The sequence below is a fragment of the Ursus americanus genome, chromosome 10 (assembly GCF_024610735.1).
Source record: "Ursus americanus isolate L20-20 chromosome 10, mUrsAme1.1.p, whole genome shotgun sequence".
Classification (NCBI taxonomy): domain Eukaryota; kingdom Metazoa; phylum Chordata; class Mammalia; order Carnivora; family Ursidae; genus Ursus; species Ursus americanus.
In genome coordinates this window covers 70,816,031-70,832,527 of record NC_142136.1, presented here as the reverse complement: position 1 = coordinate 70,832,527, position 16,497 = coordinate 70,816,031, and the positions used below count along the sequence as shown (strand labels likewise).

At 44.0% G+C, this 16,497-nt stretch overlaps 1 protein-coding gene across 2 annotated transcripts in view; it reads right to left on the bottom strand.

Annotated features, from left to right (window-relative positions):
- Positions 1–3,269: 3,269 nt before the first annotated feature.
- Positions 3,270–16,497, bottom strand: part of FLT3 (fms related receptor tyrosine kinase 3) — a 75,690-nt gene continuing 62,462 nt past the window's right edge. For both annotated transcript variants that reach the window (XM_045797047.2, XM_045797046.2), the window contains exons 20-24: positions 14,234–14,356; positions 11,860–11,971; positions 11,452–11,551; positions 10,885–10,990; positions 3,270–3,833 (exon numbers count right to left, since the gene is read on the bottom strand). In XM_045797047.2, coding sequence (XP_045653003.2) covers positions 3,711–3,833; positions 10,885–10,990; positions 11,452–11,551; positions 11,860–11,971; positions 14,234–14,356 — 564 coding nt within the window. In that variant the 3' untranslated portion in view covers positions 3,270–3,710. The remainder of the gene's footprint in view (positions 3,834–10,884; positions 10,991–11,451; positions 11,552–11,859; positions 11,972–14,233; positions 14,357–16,497) is intronic.

Genomic DNA, 16,497 nt, shown 5'->3' with positions numbered 1-16,497 from the left:
TGTATACACATACTATGAAATATTATCAGCCTTAAAAAGAAAGGGAATATGTATTGTCACTACCACAATATGGAGGAAACTCGAGGACATGATGCTAGGTGAAATAAGTCAGTCACAAAAAGACAAATATTGTATAATTCCACTTCTGTGAGGTAGTCAAATTCATAGAAACAGAAAGTAGAATGATGGTTACCAGGGCTCGGGGAGGGAAAAGGGAATTATTGTTCAGTGGGGACAAAGTTTCAGATTTACAAGATGAAAAAGTTCAGGAGATTAGTTGCACAATAGTGTGAAGATACTTAACATTGCTAACTGTACATTAAAAATGGTTAAGACGATAAGTTTTGCATTTTGTGTTTTTTTACCACAATTATAAACAAACAAACAAACAAATAAGATAAAATAGTAGTAGAACCCAAGAGTAACCACACAATAAGTGTTAACAGGGGCTCGGAGACTACAGGTTACTAAATTAAGTTCCAATTTCTTCAGAAAATAATGGCATCATATTAGTACCTACTTCATAAGGCAGTTAGGAAAATTACAGAAGGTAATACATATATCATTCTTAGCACAATGCTTAGCTCATCACGAGGGCCTCACAAACATGTAGCATTGGGAAAATATTGACACACGGTTAAGAACAAAACTACGTTTGACAAAACAGCTAGTGTAATTCCAGTTATGTAAAAAACAAAGAATTCTGTGGGTGGGTGTGTGTTTGTGTAAATACAGGTAATGTAAGCATATTTAAGCAAGAAGATGGGAGAACTATACCTGAAACTTGAACAGCATTTCCTCTGAAGAAGCAATTTGGGATTTGAGTTGGGTGCATAAAGGGTAAATTTCACTTTATGTAAGAAAAAATACAAAATTCTTTGCATTTTTTAACATCAAGCATATTTTATGCTTTAACTTGAGTAGGTAAAAAATAATTGAGTACATGTATTTTGTGTGTCCCAACTGTATACATAAATAGGAATTAGGCATACAACTTGGAATAAACCATATCTACTTTCAACTTCTAAAAATCCAAGTGAAAAGATGTAATCCTTAAAAATCAAGAACCCGCCTCAGCTGAGTTCATAGTCAGAGGGAGACATGGCTACCAAAGAATGGTTGGAGAGATGCATCATTGTTGGCTATAAAAATAGAGGAAGGGGGCCACCAGCCAAGGAATTTTAGCAGCTTCTAGAAGTTGGAACAGGTGAGGAAACAGATTCTCTGACAAAGCCTCCAGAAAGGAATGCAACCCTGATGACATAGGATTTTGGCTCAGAAGGACGTTTGTTGAACTGCTCGCCTACAGAACTATAAGATAATACGTTTTTGTTGCTTAAAAAATTCCAAGTGGAAAGAAAGAATATTTCGGGCACCTGGGTGGCTCAGTCAGTTAAGCGCCTGCCTTTGGCTCGGGTCATGATCCCAGGGTCCTGGGATGGAGCCCCACGATGGGCTCCCTGCTCTGCAGAGAGTCTGCTTCTCCCTCTCCCTCTGCCTCTCTCCACTGATCATGCTCACTTAGAAAGAAAGGGAAAGGAAAAGAAAAGAAAGGAAAGGAAAGAAAGGTTATGTTAAGAGCCAATTGGATGATATAGACGAGGAGCCTGCAGATTTCAGTGGAGGAAGCCAGCACTGATGGCTGGTGGAGCTGAGAAAGAAAGACCTGAAGTATAGCGTAGAGCTTAAGGCTTACTTACATAAGAAGAAGCATCCCAGGAGGGTGGCGGGTGTAGAAAAGGAACACTGGAGATGGGAATGCCCAAGACATACCCAGTGAACACGAGCAGATGGTGTTGGCAACAGAGACAGATGGCATTATGCAGTCTGACACTGAGAAATGCAGGGGAACCCAGCCGTGGTGCGCGTGAATGCTGGCAAGAGAATTTGGCTTTAGCTGATAGACACCCGGAGTCACGAGATGTACTCCCGCGGGAAGTGGCATGTGCGCCCGCCGGAAGTGGCATGTGCGCCGCAATACTTTAGGAAGACAAATCAATCCGCGGCCAGAGAAAACATTGGATGGCGGATGGCTCAGAGACTGGGAGAAGAGGTTAAGTGAAGAACAGATTTGTGTAATCTAAGTGAGTTTATGGTGGCCTGGTCTAAAGTAAAAGATTAAAACCAGAAAGGGAAGTGCAAAGGACAAATTAGCTTACATTTATGGGCCAGGCACTATCTAAGCCATCTGTATGTTTATGTAATATAGATTGTCCTCAGTTTGCCATAGGGTTATGTCCAAGGAAACCCACAGTAGGTTGAAAATATCCTAAGTTGAAATGCATTTAATACAACCTTTCGAACCTCACAGCTTAGCCTAGCCCACCTAGGGGCTCAGAATACTGACGTCAGCCTCCAGTTGGGCAAAATCATCTAACACAAAGCCTATTTTATAATAAAGTGTTGACTCTGTCATGTAATGTGTTGAATACTGTCCTGAAAGTGAACAACAGAGTGGTCGAATGGGTATACAATGGTTGTCAGTGTTGTGGTTTTTCACCCTGCGATCCCGAGGCTGACTGGGAACGGCCCCTGCCCAGCATCACCAGAGACAATCGCACTGCATATCGCTAGCCTGAGAAATTCAAAATTCAAAGAACGGTTTCTACAGAATGTGTATCCCTTTTGCACCATCGTAAAGTCAAAAAATCTTAAGTTGAACCGCCATAAGTTGGGGACCATCTCTTTGTGTGTATATTTCTAACATACATATATTACAGATGTAGTCCACTTACCACAACCGTGTAAGATAGATGCCATCCATGCTAATTTCCTCTTCCTGAAGAGGAAGCTGAGACCTAAACGAGTTCAGTTACTTGCCCAACGTTGCGCAGCTAAGCCGCGTTGGAAAGAGAATTCCAGCCCAGGCGGACGGGCTTCAGGGTTCTTATCTTACTAATGGCCCTGGAAGGGAGGACAAGAAAAGGCAGACCTTCACCAAGCTCTTCACCAAGAACCACACCTGGAAAGTAAGGATGAGGACAAGACCAACTTTATAAGCCCGTGGGAGGGAGGGAGCTAAGCTGAATTCAAAGGACGAGGGAGGTTGAATCCAGTGTTGCAGAGAAGTAAGCACACATCGGCTCTTCTGCTCAGGTCTGGGGGCAGGAGTCCCGGATCCTTTTAAGAATCTGATGAAAGGCTGGAGCTTCTCAGTAGGAAAAAAATACACACGCACAAACAAATCGTTGCACGTAATTTCATTAGGTTCCTGCCCTCCAGTTAAGTCTTGTCCTAAATAGGTCACGTCAACAATTCAATGACAAACATTTCTAGAGAAGAGATTTTATTTCCATTCATAAAATATATCACTAAATAGCTGGAAAAGTTACATATTATTTTAAAACATAGATTTAAAAAATCATATCAGCTTCTCCTTAGCAAAATGCTTTTGTTTTATGTATTTACAAGAATATACTCTACGTCAAGTACACGATTTTCACTCAAGCCAGCCCGAGAAGGCCTTTGGATGTAGGTAGAAGCTTCAGTAAAGTGAATTATCAGCTCTTCCTGCCTTGTGCAAAGGATGATTTGTTTGTACAAAAGTTCCTTTGAAAACAAGAGTAGATACAGAGAGCTTCTAGAGAAAAGTCCAGCAAAGCAGCAGAATATACTTTCTTTTGGTGATGAAATGAATCCTGTTTTGGTAATCTATAGCCTGTTTAAGGTGGGGGTCAGAGGGAGGACGTCCTTAAGACTAAACTGCTTCTCTAGGAGTCTTCACCATGACCCTGGGGAGCCAGGAGCCCGGAATCCACCTCTCTACTGTAAGGTCGCCTGTTCTGGTAGCCGGAAGGACGGTCTGAGACGTGGCCATCCGTGTTCTGATACATCTGAAGGTGGGAAAAAGACGGAACGCTGATTACCATCTGATGAAGATAGACGTGTCGAGGGCCCGCATTGCAGGTTACTTACTATTTCTATACCTAAGCCTTAGAGGGTAATCTTAGAGGATATTAGTAGACAAAGCAAATCCGGTTTATTAATGGAGAAATCAAGTTATAATCAAATAGCTGATTCCGTTGTTGTTTCTACTCTTGGATATAAAGTCCCAATCTAGAAATCCTCAGGCCGAACAGTAAAACCATAAAATAGAAAGGCCACTAAAAAAGATCTATGCATTATGCAATTAATACAGGGGACTGATTCTTGAGTTCCACTTGGGAGGTGAGTGACTTTAAAATGTTTTTCCAAACTGAAAACAGCTCTACTTTTTGTCTGATGACAAAGTTAATGCACATGCATAAAGATAACTTTAGGAACATAGGAAGATACATAGGAAAAAAGCTACAATCATCAGAGGTGGCCACCATCCTGGATAGCTTGCTGCGTACGCACAATTTCGTGTCGGTAGGCTCAGAGTGTAAACCCTGTTTTAGAACCTTATTTTGAATTACTAGTATGTTGTTCACATGTTACATGTGTTACATATTTTCACTATTTACCAAATATGAGCACATTCATCCTTTTAATAGTAGCCTAGCATTCCGTAGTACGGAGGCACCACAACCGACCTTTTGATGGACTGGTAATAGAACATCACTGGGAATGCACCCTGGCCCTGTCTGTGGGGTGAAGGAGGGCAGTGGCATTGCTGGGTCAAAGGGGATGCACATCTGAACGGTGAAGTCCATCGCCAGGCTGCCCTGCAGAAAACGTCCCTTATTTCTGCTCCTCTCCGGGGATCTGGAAACAGCACTGTTTTCTCCCGAGCCCGGCGGCAGGGGTGTTAACCGTCGCTCAGGGCTCTAGCCCTTTGTCCAGCGAAGGTTTTATCTCCTCGCCTGCGTGTTTCATGATTAGCACAGTCGAGCATCTTTTTCTATGTTCAATAAACATTTGCACTTCATTGCGAACAGTCTGCTTCTCTCCTTTGCCCTTTTATCTAGGGCTATGCAGGTTTTTCTTAATATTTATGAGAACTCTCTGTGATGTAGGGATCGTGCATTCTGCATTCTTTTTTTTATTTTTTTCCAGGGATCATGCATTCTTAGTGAGTTTGACAGACTCCCTCCCTCCCCCACGCCTCACTGCTGTGTATTTCTTTGTGTTAGTTCGTTTTGGTAGTCAGTTATCGTGTTCACTGAAAGGACCATCTCCTCCTCTTAATTTTTCTTTTTGGAAAACAAACAATAATAGTCTGCCTCTACCCTTAAGGATGAACGGTAACGATACATCGTTTTTGTAAAGCAAGCCTAGCAGTTGGTTATGACCTTTGAACCAAATGTACATTTCTAGCACTGGATTTCTAACCATCTAAGGAAGCCTGTGACGGAAATACCAGCACCACTTCAAATCCAGCAGCTCCACACCTGAGCCCATTACCTCTGATCTCCAAACCTTCTCTCCTTCCTTTATTGACAGTCCCCTTAGCACACCGCCCCTCCTCCAGGCCCACAATCCAGAACATTTAGAACCATCTTCTCAATCCCACTGTATTCCCACAGCCAATCAGAGACAGGTAAGTCACTGCTTTAAATGTCTTCCTGTCCATTTCTTTAAGTGATTTTTATTTCTATAAGTAATTAATTAGTTTTATTGACGTGTAGATGAAACACAATGTTACATCAGTTTCAGGTGCACAACATAGTGATTCCACAAGTCTGTACATTACGCCGTGCTCCCCACAAGCGGAGCTCCCATCGGCCACCATACGGCACTATTACAACACCATTGACTATATGCCTTGTGCGGTGCCTTTGTCCCCATGACTTTTTCATTCTGTAACTGGAATCCCGTACCTCCCATCCCCTCACCCCTCAAAGTGATTTTAAAATGAATTTTTCTAATCACACAAGTAATACATGAGTACATTCTCCTTATAAAAATTTTGAAACTTTTCAAGTGTATCAATAGAAAGAGGTGTGTAAGATTTTCTTACACTTTTTAAAATGGTTTCTCTATCCATAATTATGTTCTTTTTATTCTGAATGTCATTTGTGATTTCTCTTTTTTCTTAATCGTTCTCTTCATAGTTAGTATGTGTTAGTGGTATATTTGTATACTGTTTTAATATACAGTATTAATATACAGTGTAAACTAGATCCAGACTATTGTATTCAAATCCAAAGTCTGACATTTACTGTGTTACCTTGGGCAAACGACTGAACCTCTCTGTATCTCAATTTACTGATCTGCAAAAGAGGTAATAATAAAACTTACTTCGTGAGATTGATGTGAGAATTAAGTGAGTTATTATGGGTAGTATATTAGTAGAGTGCATGACAAACATTCAAAAAATGTTAGCCATTAAATCATTACTATTATTAGTTCAAAAAACAACTTTTAGGTTTTCTGATCATCACTATTATTTTGTTTTGAGGGCTACTCTAGGTTTAATTAATTCTGCCTGTATCTTTATTAGTTATTTTCTTTTTTTATTATTTATTTATTTAGGGAGAGAGCACCCACAAGCATGGGGAGAAGGGGGGGGAGAGGGAGGGAAAAGAATCTCAGGCAGACTCCACGCTCAGCATGGAGCCCAACGAAGAGTTCGATTCCAGGGCCCCGAGACCACGACCTGAGCTGAAACCAGGAGTCTAACGCTCAACGAGCGAAGCCACCCAGGCGCCCCCTATTGGTTCTTTTCTTCTGCTTCGTTCATCCTCTTCCTCCTCTTCCCTCCTCCTTATTCATGGGGGTTTTTTTCCTTAGCTTCTTGAGTTGAAAGTTTAAGTTGTTCATTCTCATTCTTTTTTTTCCCTGATAAATGAATTTAGAGTTATAAATTTGGCTGGCTCCTATGGGTTTTAATAAGCAGGGTCTCTTTTTATGTCGTTTTCCTTCCTCCTCCTCCTTCTTGTGAACCAAAGGCTTCCATAAGTAGCCTGAGTTTGCATTTCTCATGCAGGACACCAGAAGCTTTTCAGGTATTCCTGGGGATTTCTCATTCCCTGCACTGAGGTTAGTAAATGTGATCAGTGTGAGAATAGTCTCATTTATTTTGAAATTCTCTTTCTTAAGCGGACTTACTAATCTTGCCATTTTGTGCTTTTTCTATTTCCATGAATGCTCTTTGTGTCTCTCTTCCCCATTTTGTGGCGTTGATCAGGTTTCCTATGGTCCTTTTTTCTTTTACACTGAACCTAAGATTATAGATTATATTTCCATTTTCATAGTGGTTATACGTACATTTTTAACACCCATGTTATCCTTATGTGTATTTAACAGTGTGACTGGTCCCACTGTGGAACTTCTTCACCATCCCACCAGACCTCTCCCTACCCTCTAGGAAAGCACTTGTCCTCATTCTTTCAAAGAGTCCTCTGTTGTGGGTCTTCCCTCTCTAGTCCTAACTGCTTTCAGTGTCTCAGGGGTTTGCCACAGTTACTGGTCCACAAAGATCTCATTCTGGCTTTCAAAGGCAATTACAGCCTCACTTCTTTAAAAAATATAATAAAAAATATATACGTGTGTGTATATATATTTAATATTTTTATATTTATTTTATTTTTTAAGATTTTATTTATTTATTTGAGAGTGAGAGAGAGAGAAAACCAGTGGGGGAGGGGAAGAGGGAGAGGGGCAGAGGGAGAGGGAGAAGCAGGCTCCCCACTGAGTGGGGAGCCCAATGCAGGGCTGGATCCCAGGATCCTGAGATCATGACCTGAGCCGAAGGCAGACGCTTAACTGACTGAGCCACTGAGGTGCCCCATTTTTTTATATTTATATAAAATTTTTATATTTATATTTTGTATTTTATATTTACATTTATTTTATATTTGTATTTTATTTATTTATAATATAATATAAATGAATGATACATTGATAATACATTTATATTTATTATATTTATGTTATATGTATATATTTCCTATGATTTGTGGGCACAGACCTGAGAGGAGAGATGATGTGAGTTCAGGCCCCTTTCCTAAAACAGCAGCTGTGCATGTCCCTTCCTTCTGCACTCCCCCTCCCCCCACCGCCTAGTTCACTCCTCATCTTTGCTCACCTCTGTTGCCACAGTCACCTCTTAACTGATGTCCTTACATCCGCTGTTAGGGTTTGCTTTCTCAAATTTACTTTTGTGCTTCCTTTCTTTCTCCTTCCTTCCTTCCTTCCTTCCTTCCTTCCTTCCTTCCTTCCTTCCAGAAATACTGGCTTAGCACTTTCTACATGCTAAGCATTATGCCAGCTACCGGGTATGTAACGGTGAACGAAACAGATGTGACCTCTGAGGTACCCTCGTGCTGACACTGGTTATTATTCAATAACCAGTGACAGTCTCCTGCCTGTGGGACTGCATCGGGAGATGTGAAGATGGGCGGTGCATGTGCTTGCCCTCATGAACCAAGTCTAGTGATGGGAAAGACAGACCCATAGAGTGAAAGTCTCACACAACATTACTGGGGTCTCACATACAGTTACAGACAAAGTGCTGGGGGACTCAGAAGGACTCTGGAATCTGAGTAGGGAAGCTACAGAGGTCTTTGGAGAGGACAGAATACTGGATCTGGCTCTTTTTTTAAAAATGAGATACAAGGGATATATAACTCTATATTAGTTTCAGGTGTACGATGTGATTCACGTGTGTGTATATATTGCAAAATGATCACCACCATAAGCCTAGGTAACATCTGTCACCATTCGTAGTGATCTGGGTCATCAAGACAGATATTGTTTGTCCACTGTAAAAATCCTCGTTGGTTCACCACTGTCTGAATAATGTCTTAGCACGTCATTGGTGACCTCCCCGCTCTAACTCCATACCACTGGGGCTGGGTTATATCTAAAAGCATTACCTATATTTTCTCAGTGTGCTTCTCTCCCCTTCTCATTTGTTCCCTGAGGGCATTTGCCTTCCCTAGTCCACGATGAAGCAAAAGCAGAGATCCCACAGAAAGCCTTCACAGGCATACCAGGAAATACTTCCCCCGGCTTGCTGGCAAGGCCCGTCTCCCACCCGAGAGACTAGACATGGCTGCGCTCGGAAGGTGTGGAGGGAAAGCACGTGTGGAGTGGCAACAGAGGGGGAGCAAGGGTTTGCTCATAGTGGGTGGAGTGGCCGGGCACGGTTGTGTAGATGATGCCTTGCTCACAGGTGCCCAGCCAAGCGGGCACGTGGGAACTGAGCTCCAGTCTCTGCTCTGCTCCACGGGCTTCTGGACTGGATCCCGCTGCACCAGCCAGCAGTAAGAGGCTCCTCTTGGTGTGGTCACCCCCCCACAGAGGGGATGCTATTATCTAACTTACCCGAAGAACATCCAGCTTGCTATCAGTGACTCTGACACTGGTAGGAAAAGGAACCTTCCATGACAGAGGGTCAGGGGGCAGAGAGGAAGAGAATGGGGGGTGGGGATGTTGGAGGGGTGGCCCTGAACTCGGACACCCTCAGCTGAATCATCACCCATGGAGAGTTTGCCACCCAACACCTGATTCCCTGCACACAGGGAAGGGGATTTGGACGTCCCGTGGGTGCGGGGACATGAAAGGACACTTGTACTCCAAGACAAGGGGGTCCTGAGCAAAGCCGAGGGGCTTTTGAGCAGTTGCGCAGCCTGCATCCTGGTCCACTACCTTTCCGGTCTTGTTTTGCTGCATGTTCCCCCACCCACCCTATACTTCAGCCATGACCATTTACCTTCCATTCCACTTTCCCAACTTTGAACCTTTATTTATATTAGTCGTCCGGCGTGGAACACCCCACTAACCTTCCATCCCCCAACAGCCAAAATACTACTCATTCTTCACAGCTTAGTGCAAGTAACACTTCTGTGGATCCATACCCAGCTGCCCAGTGAGGAAAAATAACGTGGTCCTTTCTCTTTACCTCAACAGCCCATTTCTTATTTCTCTCTATAACTCTTCTTTCGGTTTATCTTATAGTGTCATTAACTGTGTCCAGGTTGTTGGCTCAATAGCCTTGAGGTTTTCCATCTCCCTGACCTTTTTGGCTTAATTTCCTGACAATAATTTAGTTTCCGAATGTGACTTTTAAAACATCCTACCAGGAGGAAAGGACATGCACCACACACCCAGGTCTCTGGAGAGACTACAGAATTGAAAATGGACTCAATAATTTAGAAAAAGAGAACAGACAATCCATTTAAACAATCAGGTTCCTATGTAACTAACATTTATTGAGTAACTACTAAGCGTCTGCTATGAGCTAAGTCTTTTCACTTACATCCTACTCCTCACAAATTCCTAAAGGAAGATTTATTAATCCTATATTTCAGATAGGGAAACTGAGATTAAGTGACTTAATCGAGGCCTATAAGATGTAAATGACGGAGCCACGATTTGAAACTAGGTATTGGGGGTTCAAGGTCCCATCCTTTGTCCACTTCCTCTAGGGGATGGTTCTGTTCACTATGCCAGACTGTATTACTGAGGGGAAGAGTCAGCAAAGTGATTTCAAGTTCCCAAAGCTCAAGGATGACTGACCTTGGCAACCCATTTTACAGGTGCAAAAATTAAAGCCCAGAGAAGTAAAGGGATTTGCCATAATTCACATGGCGATGAGAAGATAGAGTGCTAGAGCTGGGACTAGACTCTCATGACTCCAGGTCAATGTTCTTTCCACTCTGCTGTATTACATGACTGGGCTGTGGGATTATTCCATACTAAAGCTTCATGTTGAATTAGGAAAGGTCAGTGACGGTCAGGGATTAAGTTTTGTTTAGTTGTCTAGTCCTATGCACTGGACACTTAAAAACATTTACTTTCTTAATCAATCGGCTGAAATCTTTAGGGAAAGCTTTATCCCCCCTAAAAACACTTACCAATAAACATATCTCATCCCATACAACTTTCAAAGGGCAACCAAGACAAACTGTGCCGAGAAAGACAACGTGGAACTTGACTCCTAGGAAATCAGCGTGTGTTCTGAGTTACTGCTTTCCTTTCTAACAGTGCTTTCCCAAGTATGATGCCCCTACATACCGCTTCTTCGGCGTCTGCCAGCTGACATCCCAAAAATGAAGTTAGATTGGGGAAGGACGGCCGTTTCCTTGAGTCAAAAGCCCAGCAGGATTGCATTATAAAGTATCTGTAAAAGCAGGAGCAGGAGGAGTAAGCTGAGGAAATCGGAACGAAGAAAAGTTGATCATTTCCCACCATATCTTGCCGGGGGGCTACCCATCCTCTACGGCCTGTTTGCTTTGTGGCAAGTAATCCACTAGACTTTGAACTCACACCAGGAAGGGCACATTAGATGACGGACGGAAATGCATCTGGGGGCCCAGAAATCAGGAGATGGAGTCTATCACCTTCATGGACTCCTCGAGCAAAAGAATCGAAGCCCCCAATTCACCGTATCTTCAGTTGTGTTCAGAAATCCCCGAAACAAAAAGGAAGAGTTTTGTTTCCTTTCCTTTCCTTTTTTTTTTTTTTAAAGGAATCATATGAATTTTGCACTAAGGAGTTTTACTTTCTTTCGGTCATGCGTTCGGAACGAGAGAGACTGTAAATTCCTGATTGCAGCCATCGTGCAGTCTGATTTGAACTTACATTTCTTCCGTAGCATAAAACGGCTGATCCATCTTAAATCCGCTTTGAATGAGTTTATAGAAATTAGCATCAACCGGAATACCAGGGTACGGATTGACACCTGAGGAAGACACGAGGGAGGATAAACCATCTCGTTTGTTTATGTAGTCGCTCAGTTAACAAGCATGTGCGGAGAGCTCCCACGGGCCGACACTGCTGGGTGCGAGGCTGCAAGTGGGAACGTCACGGCTCCTGCTCTCAAGCCGGTTTGGCCGGTGGGGAAGATGCCAGATAGAGCATGACGTGGCACGGATGTCAGACTAGCGGGCTCTCGGGAGCATTAGAGGTGGCATGTCGGGCACTCTTCGATTTAGGAACGGGGATGGGGCGCAGAGGGGCCAAAGGATGGCAGCAAAGTGCAAAACTTACCAAGCGAGAATATTTCCCAGAGTAATATTCCATACGACCAGACGTCACTCTTTATGGTGTAGATCCCCTCAAATAAGCTCTCAGGGGCCATCCACTTTACGGGCAGACGAGCCTGGGCGGAGTGCAGGAGATCAGTGGTCATCAATGGGGAATGGATTGAATGGTAAAGAGTATTTCTTTTCTCTCACTCACTAGATGATAAAATTTCTTTGCTTCCTAAAGCCACTCTTACTGCTTGATGGAGAAAATGGTATTCCTCAAGGGGAAGTTTTTTTACTTTCCAATCAACATTCTAACATAATAGCCTTACAAAAAGAAATAAAAAAACCCCAACCAAACCAAAAACAACCCAACCAGATATCTTTCATTTTTGTTTAGAGAGAGAGAGAGAGAGCATGCGTGCAAGCAGGGGTGGGGGGCAGAGGGCGAGGGAGAATCTTAAGCAGGCTCCACACTCAGCAGAGAGCCTGACACGCTCAGCACAGGCTCTATCTCATGACCCCAAGATCGTGACCTGAGCCAAAGTCAAGAATCAGATGCCCAACCCACGGAGCCACCCAGACGCCCCACGGCTGGCTACCTCTTTAAAACTCATCTTGAACAAAGCCCTGTGCTTGGAATGGGTAAGTTTAACAGCAGATAATGCCCATCAAGGAGTAACCAGTCAGTTGCCCGGAGGTAAGATACTGGTAAATTAGTGGAATATTTTGTTAAAGCATTTCTTGGAAGAACTTTAGTGGAAATGCCAGAGACAAGAATGTGGTGAGGGGAGCATATGTCATCACTTCCAGGAATGACACCAGGCTGGCTTCTGTGGCTTTAATACTTTCTAGTAGCACGAAAGGCAGGTTTAGAGGTAATACAGCCTCAGAGTAGAATCAAGACACAGGAGCAGGTAGGTTACTGGGACAGAGCTTTTTGTAGTATTTTCTTTTTCATGAGGTGAGGAGCCCTTCACTGTGCACGTTAAATCTGCCAAGTAAAATCAGAGCTCAAAGGGCACCTGGCTGGTTCAGTCGGTAGAGCATATAACTCTGGATCTCGTGAGTTCGAGCCCCGCGTTGGGTGTAAAGATTGCTTGGGGAAATTAAAAAAAAAAAAAAATCGAAGCTCAAGAAAGAAACCCTATTTTAAATCCTACACAGACTGATGAGCTGACAGAATCAAACAGGCTAGGCTGGTTAATTGGATTAATTAAGGGAATTAATTGAGGTGCCAAATGGAATTCACCTTCCCACATAAGAGACCACCAGCTAGTAAGGGAAAAACCACACAGTCACCCATGAGCTTTGATCATCTTTATGACTTCAGCTACAACGAGTGAAGTATAGATGGAAAATCAGCTGAGATGGTTATTTGATTCTAATGGGAATATAGTTTAATTTCATTTTTAACATTTATTGGCTATTTACCCCAGCCAGGTGCTTTCATGTTGGTTTTATTGGTTTATTCCCACAACAATGCCAATGAGGTAAGTGGATAATCCTCATGGGAAACGCTGCATGTGTCACAGTAGTTATGCACAGACTTGGGGCTCAGACCATTCATGATCCAGTCCACGTGCTGTGTAATCATGGGCAAATTACGATTCTGTGCCTCGATTTCCCCACCCACGAGTCGGCACTTTGAGGACTAAATGACTGAATATATGTAAAGCGCTAAGAATAGTGCTTAGCACATGGTAAGCACGATGTCAGTACTTGTTGCCACTCTTATTTCACAGGTGGGGACAATAAAGCACAGAGAAATTCCAAAAAAGAAGAATTAGGGGCTTAATTCAAGGTGTTGTGATTCTTACAAGCCACTCTTTGCAGTACACAATTTTATCATCTAGTATTTCCAATAGTTCTTAAATAACACATCTGTCCCGAGTTGGGTTTTGTTCTGTTTTTTTTTTTTTTTTCGCCAGTAGATTTGATCATATTTTAGGTCTCCCTGTGTGACAGTAATAAGATGCGAAATATTCATGAGCTAATATTTAATTTACATGTTGTACTTTAAAAAATGCTTTATTATAGCGACCGCCAGATTCCCATAATTGGAAACACGACTCTAGTCACGTCACAGCTAAGGGAACTGAAGTAAGTTCAAGTAACGAGTTTTTTTAAGTGTGGATTGTACTCTAAGGTCCCTAATTGGTCTGTTCCGAGTAGCCCCAGGACAGATGTGATGCTATCTCGCTCAGCGTTTCTTATAACTGGAATATTCCCTGAAGCTCCAGAAAAAGCTTTTGAACCTGAGAAAGCTGACTGTGGTCAGTAGGTTTTCGGACGTTGCCATCAATGAAACCCGCACTACAGTGAGTGAGGTCCACTGTCCCAATGACAAAACACAAAATAACAGTATAAAAACATGTGAGAAATAGCGGCCTCACGTTGCCCCTGACAACATAGTTGGAGTCACTCCTGATATCCCGGGCCAGTCCGAAATCGCAGATCTTCACCCCTTTCCCGTGGGTCACGAGCACGTTCCTGGCTGCCAGGTCTCTGTGAACACACTACAAAGAATGAAATCGGAGTGTTATTTACTCTGACGGAGATTACCACAGAGTGCAATTTTGCGTCCAGTTTCGAGTTCAGCAGGAGTTACAGATGAAGGAAAGTGTGGCTCATCGAGGTGTCTTATCTTTACCGGGCCACCGGCAGTCATCACGTGTGACGTGCAGCCCAGAGGGGACGCAGATGGCCCGATTCTTCTGCTGTGCTGGATGCAGTCATTTGTGCTGCTTATGGAACATTCCCGGAGACCAAGGGGATGGGTTCTTAGCAAGAAGATCAAACCTGGCTGGGTGTTGTGTCTTCCTATAAATAAAAGACACAATACCGGAGCCCAGTGTTGAGCTCCCTCCCAAGGGGATTTTCGGAGGCCGTTGTCCAGCGCTTTTACTGTGGGATGGAGAAAGTTATCTCTTTTCTGACTGGAAAACAGCTTTGGCAATGAGAGTACGAACAAAGAAAATATTTGGGAAAAAAAACAGAATGAAAGATAAGTTTGGGAAGGGTGACTGAAGTGGAATCAGGAGCCCCTGGGTGGACAGAGGACATGCGTGAATCCAAGTGGTCTGGCAAGAGAATGAACTCTAAGAAGGAAGATACTCAAAGGAGCCGAGCACTAGATGCTAAAGGTCCAAGAACTCTCTTCAATCTTGAAAAGATAGAAGCAAAAACCAGGCAGACTAAAATCCCCCTAGCTCTCCTTCCTCCGTCTCCAGTTTCCTGAGAGGTTGTCCGCTGCCTGTAGATTCCATTGACACTTCACCACTTTACTACCGGCCCCCTGCACCCTGCCTTCCCCCTCCCAGATGTCTGCCCCAGCTGCCTGGGCTAAGGCCCGCAGTGACGTGCATGACACCAAGCCAGCTGAGATTGGATTTGACCTCCTGGTGGCACCTGGTACTGCTGGCCCAGCCCCTCCTCCTTCAGGTCCCTCCTTCTGTGAATTCAGCACGTCCCCGGCCCCTGTTTTCTTCCTACTGCCTGGTGGACCCGGTTTCCTTCTGGGGCTCCATGCCAGCCTGCTCTCATTCCCCAGGGCCGCACCCTCTCAGTCCGCATCGTCCTCTGAGCCACTTCGTCCAAACTGAGGGATGCAACTACCATCACCAAACCTCTGTTTCCAACCCAGGCATTTCTCTTGAGCTTCACATAGGCATATCTGCTGGACTAGGCCCTTCTCTGCTGCCCCAGGAACCACAAGCCACGCATTTCACTCGTGACCTTTCTCAACAGACTTCCTCCTGATTTCGAATTCCCTGCCCTATCCCATGTTCCCTGCTGGTTTTCCTTTTCCTCAAAAATCTCCTCTAGCCGAAGCACGAGCTCCTTCCCCAAACCTTTCCTGCACCGCCCCCGCCCTCTCCCCCACTCCCGGTTCTGATGCGTCTGTGCTTTCCCTGGGTTCCCAGAGCTTACTTGAGCACGAATATTTACCACACTACACAGTCATCTTTGATTTGCATGTCTGCTTGTCTCTTTCTCCCTTGGTGATAAGCTCTGACTATCTCAGTGCCTAGCACCGTGCTTGGCACTAGTCAGGGCTCGAGTTAATGCTGGATGCAGTCATGGAAGCTACGGGGAAAGCAAGGAGCAACCAGAGAAGTAGGGAGAAAAGATGAACAGGAGACAGTGACATCATGGTGCGGAGGATAGGGCCTAAAGGGAAAACAAAGGGAGGGGGTCTAAGACACGGGATATTCCTCAAAAAATTCTTTTTTTTTTAAGATTTTATTTATTAATTTGACAGAGAGAGACAGCCAGCGAGAGAGGGAACATAAGCAGGGGGAGTGGGAGAGGAAGAAGCAGGCTCCTATCAGAGGAGCCTCATGTGGGACTCGATCCCAGAAGGCTGGGATCACGCCCTGAGCCGAAGGCAGACGCTTAACGACTGCGCTACCCAGGCGCCCCACCTCAAAAAATTCTTTTTTTTTTTTTAAAGATTTTATTTATTTATTTGACAGAGAAAGACAGCCAGCGAGAGAGGGAACACAAGCAGGGGGAGTGGGAGAGGAAGAAGCAGGCTCCCAGTGGAGGAGCCTGATGTGGGGCTCAAACCCAGAACACTGGGATCACGCCCTGAGCCGAAGGCAGATGCTTAACCACTGCACTACCCAGGTGCCCCTCAAAAAATTCTTATTATAAC